Source organism: Lycorma delicatula, chromosome 12 (genome assembly GCF_047948215.1).
Source record: "Lycorma delicatula isolate Av1 chromosome 12, ASM4794821v1, whole genome shotgun sequence".
Classification (NCBI taxonomy): Eukaryota; Metazoa; Arthropoda; class Insecta; order Hemiptera; family Fulgoridae; genus Lycorma; species Lycorma delicatula.
Window position 1 is genome coordinate 30,554,300 of NC_134466.1, and position 14,352 is coordinate 30,568,651.

General features: G+C 29.0%; 1 protein-coding gene across 1 annotated transcript in view; it reads left to right on the plus strand.

Annotated features, from left to right (window-relative positions):
* LOC142333383 (uncharacterized) overlaps nt 1–14,352 on the plus strand; it is a 58,626-nt gene that overhangs the window by 23,561 nt on the left and 20,713 nt on the right. The window contains exons 2-4 of the mRNA XM_075380405.1: nt 247–432; nt 8,500–8,637; nt 8,749–10,489. Coding sequence (XP_075236520.1) covers nt 247–432; nt 8,500–8,637; nt 8,749–10,489 — 2,065 coding nt within the window. The remainder of the gene's footprint in view (nt 1–246; nt 433–8,499; nt 8,638–8,748; nt 10,490–14,352) is intronic.

Consider the following 14,352-nt stretch of genomic DNA (forward strand, 5'->3'; position numbering starts at 1 on the left):
TTAATAACTTTTATATAACACTTTTTTAATAACACTTATTATTAAAAGTTGTTAAAAAGTGATAACAGAAATTATAAATATACTTTTTGCAAGATATTTTCCACAATTCCCTCTTCACCAGTGTTTCTTTTTTTTTGTAGTACCCCTGCAATAATTTTTTTTCTAATTTTCTAGTTGGTGTTTGTTATAGAGTTTTTTAATTATGATACTTTTTTAAAAATCAATGCCTTTCTTTTTTATTTGCAGATAATAACAACCCCAAGAACAAATGTAGCATTTTCACCATACGGTCTTGTATCGGTTTTAGTTTTAATTCATGATGGAGCAGACATTTCATCATCATCAGCAATACAAATTGCTCAAGCATTAAGATTGTCTAGGCATAAAGAATTAACACAATTAGGGTTTCGTGATCTTCATAGATACCTTAAGGTAAGAAAAATATTTCATTAATTAAAAATAATTTTTTCTAATTACCTTTCATTTCTAATTGTACATTTCATTAAAATATTTAAAATAGATTTATGCTGTTATAAAAGTAACAAATCAAAACTATCGAGAATTCTATATAAATCACTTATGTAATAATTGGCATGTCCAGGATATTTGATGTAGATTTATTTAGTTAGGAAGTCTAACAAGGTTGTAGCCCTTGCTAAAGAAGTATTATTGCAATACATCAGCATTCATTATAGATTTGAAAGCCAAGATACGTTTTAAATAGAACTTAAAAACATATAGTGGATGGGAGATAGAAAGAAGTTTTTATGTTTCCTCAAAGAAAAATAAGCTTGTGTTTGCTATGATTACCTGTCACAGATCTTAAACTAGTAAAAAAAAAAAATATATATATATATATATATATATATATATATATAGAGTGTCTCACGAAGAAACAGAGAAACCTAGAACATGTTCTGCTGGTGAAAATAATGAAAAAAGTTCATATAAACATAGGTCTGGAAACGCTTTGTTTCGAGTTACAGTTAGAGAAAGATTTCACCTGTATTTCAGCTCTTCTAATAAAAATATTTTAAAAAACGGTTTTTTATTGAAGCAAAACAGACGAAAAATAGACAAAAAATCATATTATTCTTTAATAAGCATTATTATTAGTATAACAAAAGAAAAAAGAAAATACATTAAATGATAAATGGTAACAGAATAACAAACCTCAGTTACAGTAATTGTTCAAAATTCCCTCCTTCACAATGTACATAGAACTCTGCCTGATGTAAAATATTTCCGGTGGCTTTCTGTATCATCTCAGTATCGTTTCGTATAAACTCAGTAGAATTTCGTATTTTAACGAGTAACTCTTCTTTAGTATTAACATTTTGTCGGCATGCTATCATTTTCATACGGCCCCAAATGAAGCAATCTAATGGCTTTCAAGCATTCATAATGGCATTTCAAATTTAACTTTGTGTATTTTTCATTTGAATAGCTTTCTATCTTTCATTTCCTGTTCTTGGATAACTAGGTTCTGTAACTCGTTATTCATTTGTTAGAGTTACCAATGATTGCTCTTTTGTACCATAGATTAATAAATTATTTGTTTATTTAGTTTCTGTTCATTCTGTACAAATGGCCTAGGAATCTCAGTCTCCTTCTTTTTCAAATCCCTTTTTCAATATCCTCTATTTCTTCATACAGTTCTTGGTAGGATTTCAGTCTGTATTCTGTTGTTTTCTTGAAGCATTATTTATTTATTTTTATAATTATTGCATTTAAATCGTTAATGATGTGAAACAATAAACAAATATTAAACATCATTTTAAACCAAAAATTGATATGAACGACTTCGTGGAATTTATCCACAAAAAAAAATTTATAAGTAACTGGTTCAGTTATGTAAAACACAGATGCTAAAATAAAACTTAAAATAAGTGATAAAATAATACTTAAATATATGCTAAAATTTCATTTATAACTTCTATGATAAAGAGGTAGTATTTCATCAAAAATGTTCCAGATCTAAATCAGTCAGGCTTGTCATTTATCACAAAGAAAGCAAACTGCACTTATAATTCTCAAAATATAATTGGATATCAGCCTTTTATTTCCAGGAAAATATCTTAATAGATTATTTTTAATCGCGCTAACCTAAATGGCAAAGTGATAGAACTATAGCCTTTTACCCAGAAAGTTTTGGTTTGAATCCTGAAATGTCAGACACACCATTTTTCATAAGCTACAAAATCTTCATTCCATATTTCCAAGCAAACGCTTTCAGCTTATGTGGCAAATAAATCATCAAAAATTCCACATTTTGTCTTGTTTTGTCACTTGAAGAAATTCTTCTTTTCTTATTGTTCAAAAATGCTTCTCTCCATTTACCTGAGTATTCATAAATCCATTTTTTCTGTTTTTAATGTAGCCAATAATATTTCCTTTAAAGAATCTATTTTTATTATTTATTTTTTTTTTTTAATAATTAAGAAACGGTTTTTAAGTAAAGTGTAATGCGCTCATGTTTATCTTACTTATTTATAAACTAAATTGCTGTAACAAAAAAAAAATAAAATAATTAAACCATTTTTCATACTTTTTAAACAACAATATTTAAATATAAGAATAATTCCATATTATAAATGTTGTTTATCATAATGATTGACAGTGAAAATTTTATTAAACTAAACAATTTTAATGAGAAACATTTATTTGACAGACATATTTTTTTTACAAGAGTATTTTCATTCGTTCTTTTTACCTTTACTTAACAAATGACTGACAGTAAATATCACCAAGAAAGGTTACAGTAGAATTTGACTTGATTAAACAAAAACTGAAAAGTATTTTTATGTAAATATATACACACTAACATCTTCTTCACGGCTTTGCTCGTGCTATATGACTACTTGTGTTTCCTGTTGCAGTCAGGGTTGTTGGTCAGGGCTCACTTCAATCGTCCTTCTGGTTTAGCCAGAGGGCTCTGTCCCTTGGACACGCTGTGTTCATTAAGCACATGCTTGTGAGAACAATAATGATAAATAAAAATTAAAGCCTGTTCAATTTATTTAAAAAAAATATCAGAGCAACAGGTAGTAAATACCTGAAACTTTGAGTGATCTGAAGAATGTGGGTTTCAAAATAATCGGCCTCCATCTTAAAAATAGTACTTACAGTAGGTTACCCGAAGAACAGGTAACCTTTTTATCTGAAAGATAAAAATATCCTGTTCCCAGTTCTTATCATCACCCAATAAATACCAGTAGGAAGTGATGCTTGGTTTTTTTTTAGTCAGGTAACCGCAGTTAGATGCAGCCGGTCGCATCACACATACAGGAACAGAGGCAGTGGCTGTGTTGGTTGAGCTGCCGCGCTATACATCCTCACACTCCTTACAATTTGAAATTTTAAAAAAATCTGAAAGTGGTTTTTAGATATTTATCTGAAAAGTATTTGCAAGCCCAAATCTGGTGAAAATCTCGTTTAAGGAAGTTGGAAATGGGGAAAATTTGCAATTATTGTTCAAAATTTTTTTACCTTTCCTCACCTCTTTCAAGGTCGGTTTTAAAAAATCTAGAAAATCTGTTTTTCAACATTCACATAATGATTGCACACAAAAATCATTTGTTACTGAGAAATTAAAAAAAAATAGTATATTTAATTTTACCCTACTTTAACCCTTTAAACTTGGAATCTCAAAAGAAAAACGTGTGTACAAATTTACACTCAAGGCATGTTGTTTTATTTTGCATAAAACATGCAGTAACTGATTCATAATTAACGCCCAGCAAAAACTACTGAAGATAAATTGATGAAAATTTGTATACATGTTCTTCTTACGGTGTAAACGCACAATAAGAAAGGATTTTTTTTTAAATTTCGAATACCCAAAAGATTAAAATGGAGTAACAATGAAATGTAAGGTTTTTTATCATTTCTCGGTAACAAATCTAGATATCAACTTAATCTTTAGTATAGTACTCTATATATATATATATATATATATATATATATATATATATATAGTACTCTATATATATATAGTACTATATATATATATATATATCTAAAAACCAATTTCTAATTTTTTTTCGAAATTCGACCTTGAAATGGTTGAAGAAAGGTAAAAATCTTTTGAACAATAATTGCAAATTTTCCCCATTTCCAACTATACTAAACACAATCCTGTATAACTTTACTGCCACCATTCTCCATCCTCCCCCTTTTTAACCTTTATCACTTTACTTTTGGATAAAAGCAATGGAACTGTATTAGCGACCATCCTGAGCTGGCGTCTTGCCTGTGAAACTATTTTAAAGAACTCTTTATTATATTTGATAGATGTGAGCTTGTAAATACTATTCAAATAAATTTTTAAAAACCATTTTCGGATTTTTTTTAATTTCGATTTTTTAAGGGTGCAGCGCGCGGCTCAACCAATACAGTCATTGTCATTGTTAGTGTATGTGCGAAGCGTCTGGCTGCACGTGCCTCCTGTTATTTGACTAAAAAGGTATAAAATTAAAAAAAACGTTGTCCGCGACGGGAAACGCAAGTAACCATATAGGGAAAAGCGACGAAGAGGATGCTAATATATATATATATATATATATATATATATTAGCATCCTCTTCGTCGCTATATATATATATATATATATATATTAGCATCCTCTTCGTCGCTAAATATCATACTCTAGTCTAGCATACTCTTCGTCGTAATAAATAACCGTTTAGAAAAGAGTAAGTGTTCTTTGAGCACGATTCTTGAATGAATTATGATACCAACTAACGCGTGTTGGCACTTGGTTAATTGTGCAATTGATTAATTGCACAATTAACCACACATCTCAGGAATTGTCAAACTGAGACTGTACAAGACTACACTTATACATATCCTCTGAAGTAATACTTAAACAGTAATTCCCGGAGGCTAAACAGGAAAAGAGAGAGAGTTGATTTACCACTCCGAAGTCTGCGTTAAGAAGCTTCGCTTGAAAATAAACTAATACTTTACATAATTTTATACCTTTTACATTACAAAATCATTCTAAACATTAAAATTGATCTCTGATTTTCATACATATTTTATCATAACTCTTATCATATTGTAATCAGACACAATCCTGTATAACTTTACTGCCACCATTCTCCATCCTCCCCCTTTTTAACCTTTATCACTTTACTTTTGGATAAAAGCAATGGAACTGTATTAACGACCATCCTGAGCTGGCGTCTTGCACGTGAAACTATTTTAAAGAGCTCTATTCCTGCCCATGGATTGTAGAAAAAAATCAAACTAATGGTGAAATGCCTATTGGGTAAATAAGCATTACATTCTTACATCTAACCAAATCTAATTATATATTTTGGTTGGTCAAATTTAAAATAAAAAACTTGAATAATTCACAAAATTGCCATTTTGAGATAATTAAGTTAATATTTAAGTCTTCCCAAGAAGTGATCCATGATGTCACAGCACATTGCAGCCTACAGTATATTTGCAGCCTGCATTCTACGGAAATTTAATATCATAATCTTTAATATTTATTTGCATTTCTTAGAATATTAAAAAATTACTTAAATTTCTGTATCAGCAAATTTCCCTAGAAGAGAATTCAGGGTTCTAAAACTCATGGGCAAAGATCTTAGCATGGGCTAAATTTCACTTCCAGTTGTATCATTATGTATTTAGGAGGGATTAGAGATTGAATGACTTTACCACAATAGGCCCTTCAAACATTATATTTTATGTACAGCTACTAGACCGAAAGTCCCTGAAGATTCCAGCAACAGGCAAGCAAGTACTTTTAAAAAACTGCTTCTCAGGATGCCTTACAAGACCTTCTTTTAATGGATCTATCATCAAAATCCTAGTATATGTGCATATAGAATCTAGTATTGTTAGACCTGCACCATAGAACTGAAATTGAGGTCAGCGATAAGAATAAGGGTTAAGTGTCTTTTTCTTTCTTCTCACATATAATGAATTACTCTTCTCTTCTGTCTCATCTTCATTTAACTCCTCTGAAATTTTTTTCAAATACTTTTCTTACATTACTCTTTTACAATCTATTTGAATTACGATACATTCTTTATCTTTTTTCCTCTGCTCTGATCTTCTCCATTTTCTTCATGCATCTTTTTTTCTATTTTATCACTTCTCTTATTTTCTTCTTCCACCAGTACGTTTGTTTCTACCTCTTTTTGCCTCTAGTTGTAATATAAAATGCTATTATTGTTTTTTAATTGATTAAAAATATTTAATACTGGAACAAAACAAATGCAGTGAAAAAAATTCTACAGTTGCAAAATTTTTAAGAAGCTAGCTGACCTTGAATGTGCTGTATAATTTAATTTGATCAGCTATTATTATGCATAACCATGTTACTTTTTATATGACTTTCATAGCTGGTTTATTTATTTTATAATACATAAGTTATCAATCATGTTTATATACTGGAACTATAAAATGAATTTTTTTTTTGTTAGGTAATAATTTCTTCACAAAGCTAGACAGTTGTGCATAGTATATATTGTTAATGCAGAAATTTTATAGCGCGTGAAAAATGACTAGCAATCCATAAAAAAGATTAGAATTCAAACCTGGGTTTTTCAATATGAAAAACCGAAATGTTACCACTCCTCATGAAAGTAGTGTGGTATTAAAAGATTGGCTATAACTGATCCTTAAATTTTGTTGTAACCAAATCACACTTTTTTTTAATATAAATTATTCCTTCATGCTTTAAAACCATTCAAAATAACACATCTCTGATTTTAGACTATTTTTTTCTTATATATTATTTTTATACTAAGTCATATGTTCTCATGTATATTTTCAGTTACAGATTTTTCAGTTTCCGTCATAAAATCTTTATGAAAAAACTAGTGTATTAAAATGGAATGTTTATTGCTATATTTTATACAGGTGTTTATAAAAGAACTCCTCAATTTTAAGTATTTAAGCAGCATTATATTTAAAGTATTACATGAGCACATATTCTGAAAGAAAAACTCTGAAGGTTTTTTTGTGTTTAATATACTTCAATATATGCACCATTCATTTACACATGTCCAAAAGGTAATCCAGTTCTTTCGAAGTACTCACCAGTATATCAGGTGTAATGGATGCTACTGCTGCGACAATCCTCTTCCATATGCGGTTGATTCTCACAATAAACAACTTTTTTCACTTATACCCAGTAAAAAAAATACTAGTAGGATCATGTCTGGGCTCCTTGTTGGCGATATGATCGACCCTCCTTTTTCAATCCACCTACCTGTTTTAAAATCAAATGTTTAATGTAGCGTGGAATGGTTGCTACAATGCGGTGGAGCGCCACCTATCTGATAGAAAATGAATCCTTTTTCTTCTTCAATAGCGTCATTCTGTGGAAAGATGTAAAATTTGATCATATCACAGAAAATATCCCCATTAATCGTGCTTTCTACAAGAATTAACTCTTTATATTACAACTAGAGGCAAAAAGAGGTAGAAACAAATGTCCTAGTGGAAGAAGAAAATAAGAGAAGTGATAAAATAGAAAAAAGATGCATGAAGAAAATGGAGAAGAGAAGAGGAAAAAAGATAAAGAATGTATCATAATTCAAATAGATTGTAAAAGTGTAATTCACATTATGGTCATTCATCAGTCTACACCAAATACTGACTTTGGGAGAATCATGCTGATATAATTTTATGCGATGGCTCTGACCTTAAATCTTTCAGTTGCACCAATTTACTAATGTGTAATGTTGCCTCATCTGAAAACATGACATTTTTCAGGTAGTTCTCATGTTTCATCAATGTTGTTAAGCATTAAAACTGCAAACTCCAATCTTTTGACTTTGTCATTGGGTTTGGTTTCATGTAAAAGTTCACTTTGTATGCTGTAGATTTAGGTATTCCTAATTCTAAACTGCGCCTTGCTAATTACTTTTTCAGGCTACACATACAATATACTCGAATCTATTCCACACTCTGTTCAGATTCTGTTGAGGCATTTAATTTGATCCTTAAATTTTGTTTAACCAGATTACTTTTTTTTTTAATATAAATTATTGCTTCATGCTTAAAACCACTCAAAATAACATATATCTGATTTTAAACTATTTTTATGCCAGAAATTTAACTTCCTGGTGACTTCTCTGTTAAGACACTGCTTGTTTCCTCAAACTGATTAAACCACTGGAGTATTGTTTCATTCATAGGTGTGGCACCGCCATATTCACGTCGATAATTATGCTAAACTGTGATAACTGATCTTGTTTTGATAAACCAAATCACACAGTGAGTTTTCTGCTGCGATGTCATCATGATTGAGAGTGGGACTACCGATTAGATATGCATTGAAAGTCTCATAGTGTTGCCAACCACAACAAATATTTGCAATGAAAAACTTAATAATAAAATGAATATAATTATGAAAACCAGATACTTTTAACTGCTTTCATTAAAATTTTTCAGAAACAAGCAGTACTTTTATAAACACTTTGTATATTATTTTTTTAATTTCATATAATGATTATTAAATTTTAATTACAGAGTTATTTTACCAGTGATGGCTTTCTTCGTGGTTTAGTATTAAGTAATCCAAAAGCAATATTATTACCAAATTATTTAAGAACATTGAAATATTATGGATTTGAACCAGATGTATCAATAGAAACTACAACATTATCGGTAATTAGAAAAAATAATAAATTTAACAATAATACAACAATAAATGTTACTTCAATGACCACAGACAGTAGTTATTCAAAACATAATATAAATGATACAGAAATAATAAAGAATATAACACAAAATAATGTTACAACTGTTAGACCTGTTACTACTACATCAAAGATTTCTACAGTAAAAGAAGAAAATGAAATATCAGGTCGTGATGCTATAGAAAAAACTTTATGTCCTACATTAGATACGACTGTCACATTACCTACAAGAATAAATTTTGCTACCGAAATCGAAACTAATTCAGTGGATAAAGTTACTTTACCGATTGAAGTAATTACTACAACAACAGATGATTCAAGAAGATTGAAACCAGAAACAGAACCCACTACGACCAATGGTTTTGAGATGACAACAAATCCAACAACAGTAATTAAAAAATCAACAGATAGTCTACAGAAAGAATCAACACTCTTTACTGAAATTTTAGAAGCAGCATCCAGTGTAACTTCAGCAAAATATACAGATGTAAGTGAAGTAACAACAGAGATGAATGAACTTGTGTCAGAAAAAAGTTTACTTAATAATGGTATCAGTAGTAAAACTATAACTGATATACCAGTAATAAGTATTGATTTGAGTGAAAGAGATTTTATATCTCCAACAATAAAATCAGCGGAAGTTACTACATCAATTGTAGATAATGTTAAAAATGTTACTGTAATATCTTCTGAAAATAGTGATGATAAAATAAGTGTAACAGATGAAACATTAAAATCTGATACCAGATTACCAGAAATTATTACAACATTATTAACCACAGTATTAAATGATCAACAAGAAACTACAACAATTTCAAAAAGTACAGGAAATAATGATTATGATGTTGAATCAAGAGAAAATAATTTTTTAAATAATATACCATTAACATTACAAACAGAAGTAACAGATGCCGAAAAAACAACTACAAAATACGATCAAAAAACTACCAGTGATGTAATTATTCCTTCGGTTGAAATGACAATATTTACAACAGCACCAGATGATAAAACAACAGAAAAGTCTATTACAACAGATACAACTCTACCAGAAAGAACAACAGAAACAGATAGTTTTACTACTGTACCTTTATTAACGGATTTAGAAACTTCTACAATTCCAACTGATACAACAAGTTTGACAACTGAAGAAATTTCAGTGAGACAGTTAATAAAAGATAATTTATTAGCTGATGATGATAAACAAACTGAACATATTAATTTGACATTAAATACATTACATGATGGATTAAATACTATTAAAAACTTTCCTAATTTAAAAAATATTACTCATTTATCACCTGATAAGTCATTGTCTAGTGAATATAATGATAATGTTGATACAAATTATAACAATTATGATGATGGTAATGGTGATGATGATGATGATGATGATGATGATAATGATATTGATGATGTTTTAGAAGAGAAAGAGGAAAAGGAAAAAACAAATATTTTAAAAGAAATCGAATCCAATAATTCAACTCTATTAACAACAGAAAAAATATTGACTACTAACACAAATGATGATAGTTATTATAATTTTACAACTGCAGTCAGTCTTAATAGTAGTGATTCTGAGGCTGTATTAGATGACCTTGAATATGCAGAAGATACTGTCAGAATTACAAATACTTCAAATACTTTTTCTAATCAAATTTCAAATGGCACCGATAATGTTGATAAGAATGATGATGATGATAACATTGATGATCATAATGATAATGATAGTGAATACAATAATTATTATTCTGAAAATTATGAAGATTCCTATAATGATACAACACTAAAACAAAGAAGAAAGAGAAAACGATCAATTAATGGTAAGTTATAGTAAAGTTTATTTTTATTTTAAGAAAAATATTCTAGAACTGATTTTCAGTTGGCTGGTAAAAAAACTCTAGAGAAAAAGTTTTTATTGGAATAAATATATTTATTTATATATTATAGTATGGTTAACAAAATACCAAACTATAAAAGTCTAGCCCACCTTACTTAGAGTTGTTATAAACTTTGTAACTAATAAAATTAAATAAAAACTATTATGATTTATGGAGATGGTGATAACTTTTTTTTTAATAGCCTACTGTCACTGAATGAATTATTGAAACAACCTGAAATTTGATAAGATTAAATATAATAGTTCATATTTTAGAATAACCTTTGTAAAGTGTGTAGGTTAACTACACACTTTACAAAATTGTTTTGTGAAAATTTTAAGATAGGAAATTGCATACATTAAAATAATCAGGGGGAAAATTTGTATTTTCCTAGATTTCTACTAACGTAAGTAATGTGTTTCTTGCTGTTTAAATTAGTTGTTAATAAAAGTTACAAAATAGAATAGACTTTGTTTATTTTTATTTTTTTAACTATTAAATAAAAACTGTAGCTTGGGTACTTCTCTCATTATACAGACTACACTTAATAACATATGTAGAGTACTTCTGTGTATAGTCACCACATTTATTCGAATATTTATTGTAGTATAGCACTAGCTTTTTTAGTTCTACTCAACAAACTGCCGCCTAGATAGAAAGTCAATAATAACCCCATTCATGCAATCTTGGTTTCAAAGCACAGCGTAGCAAACCAAATCTTCATTTTCATGAAGATATGATGATTTTTATCAAAGCTTCTTTGATGTTTTACAATAAATTTTTAATTTTAATAGATCATTTCAGTAATGGATGATTTATTAGGTATCTTTGATCCCAAATTCCATGACTTCTTTAACACTATTCCTTTATAGTCTGAAATTATTAAAACCAACATTCTTTTATTTCTATAGTACCTGTTCAGGAGTGCATTGGTGCCGGATGCCATTCCAGTACTGCTTTTAGGGAGAAATAAAAAATTGTGTTTTCACACAAAATTTGTTAAGTCTGGACTACATTTTATTTTAATATTACTTATTCATTGTTATCATATTTCTTAATGAAAGATATTGTCACATCCTTAAATGGTGTGTGACATTGTACACTGCTATGGTCTAAACTTATGTATAAGCAAACAGTAACAAAATAAGTCACTAAAATCTAATTCACAAAAACAGTTAAACAAAGATAAGTTTTGCTTCTTACCTACATAAACATTTACCCAGTCGCCTGTGGCTATGGCCATATTCTTACAATTTGCTATGATACAAAATCAAATGTTCCATACTGGTAAATATACCTGCACTTCTATCTGGTTTAATTGTTTTTACTAAATTCAGAAAAGATTTCTGATTTTCTTGATTTTTCTGAAGTTTCTGGATCAATCTCACAGCACTATTACTCATAACATTATTATCAAAAACAATCATCAGTAGATTTTGGTGATTCTATGTCCTTCCATTTACAGAAAAAAGAAATGAGGTTACCAGTGCCTCACAACAGACACAAATGATAATCATAGGTGCATATTTCATTGATCACTTCATTAACAGCATCAAAAAAAAAAATGGCATATATGCCATGTTTAATCCCAGCTACTCATTTTCAATAGCCAATTGAAAGTTAATTTTTGAATAGCTTCATTCATACTTTTTTTAGTTATGACTTGATTCTTTAAAATAATTCTTAAAAGATTCTAGAAGATAATTCAATAAGAAGTGTGATAATGAAACTAGGCTAAGATTTTGATGCTATCAAAAGTGCACCACATTTTTTTTATTGTATGAAGAGAGAAGTTTATAGTTATAACTATATGACTAAGAAAGATCAGAAAACACATTCTGATTAATGGATAATTAATTTTAGCTCACAAAATTGATGTCTAGGTTGATAAAAAAATTACATTACAAAACTACTGTTTTTTTCCAAAATTGTAAAGATTAAAATCAAAGTACATAAACAATAATTTGCTGTGGATTAATTTTTATTTACTGAATTATGTTGTGCCTAGATATAAAAGTTATATGAAATATTACATACAGGTCACTCCCAAAATTGGAGAATATCAATTTAAAAAGACCAGTTGTATAGTTAACATCATTATACTCAAAGAAATCAGCTTTGAAAAGAGACTTTTGTACCTGTGGTGTTTTACAAGAATCTCAGCCATAAGAAAGATTGGGACAAATAGTGTAAAGCAGTGGTTCCCAAACTTTTCCAAATCGCGGCATCTTTTTCAATTAAAGTTTTTCCATGGTGCCCTACCCTATCTAAAAATGACTACTCGTAAGTAAAAGCTAAAAATAAATAAAACTCATATATCTTCAGTATTGTTTTTTTAATTTATTAACATTAAATTAACAATTATAAATGTCTTGATTCAATTAATTATGAAGCACTGGTGAAAAAAATTAAATTAAAAGTAATAAATTAATATACCCCCCTCTGTTAAGAAAAAATGCATTATATACACTGCCTCTGTTTATATTATAGTGCACAAATTTTATAATTTGGGAATAACATTTTTGATCAGCATGAAAAAATGTAATAAAACCTTTTTACCACTTAAAAAGTTTTTATGATTCACTTTCAGTTATGTGGAAATTATGGTACCAGAATATCTTTTCAGAACTCATTATATGACTCCATCAATGGAATTACCATTGATGCAGTTAATAATCCCCATTTTCAATCATTACGAAACTCCTTTAGTATATTTCAAACAATATTTTTGATCTGTGTAATGTTTTTCCGTATAATTTATACGGAATCTATCATATAATTTATCATCAAATCTAATTTGTTAAGTTTATATTGTTCAAACATGTTAGATCTTGGTTTTGGTCAAATTTGCATATTATAAAATATTTAAATATTTGTTTCTTTTCTATGAGTAAATAAGCATATAATCTGCGCAATGTAGCATATAGTGTGTGTGTGTATGTGTGTGTGTGTGTGTGTGTGTGTGTGTGTGTGTGTGTTTGTTTTGTTGGTTGATTGGTTGTTTAATGTGACAAAGATAGTTAACACAGGAAGATGGTAACGCAGAAAGTTGATGGTCAAGGCCAGGCTGAAACAATTATGTTGTAATATTAAAGCTCTTTGCTCTGTCCCCTAACCAGCATTCTGTGGTCGAATTCTAATTAACTACACATACTGAGCTGGTAGTCCAACACACTACATGTACATTCATTACATAAATAAGGAAGAAAGCTGTATTAACTTCTTAAAACATCAAGCAAATCAATACAATTTTGAAAATGCCTGAGTTTTTTTTTCATGAACATGTTAATTTTATATGAATGTTGTTTCATTTACATTATAATTATTTTATTTTCTGAAATTAGATATACTTTTTTTTTATTTCATGTAACATGCTGCCTGTAATTGTAGCCATCAGCCTGTTAGAGTAGGTTAATGCTAGATGTTCTTTAGTGCAGTTTTCAACAGAGTTGTGAGTATTAGGCGACATAACATGTAAGAAAGCTATTTGTTTGTATGAATTGGATGATTAGATCTATTATGGATAAGTACATTAGTATTAGTATGTTTTATACACATATTAAAAGTCTGCTTGTTGTCTGTAACTGGATGTGGTGAGATCAAGAAGGAATTGAGTGAATTTTCTTTGTATCTCTGCTTACCTGTAAGTTGGAGTGTAATTTTTTTATGAGAATAATCTACATTCCATACAGCCATAGTTCATGCTTGGTAGATTCAGGAGATATTAGCATTTCATTTGAACAGCTGTTCTCATGGAGAAAATTGTTTGTTTCACCTATCTACTTAAAAATAATAATAAAACTAAA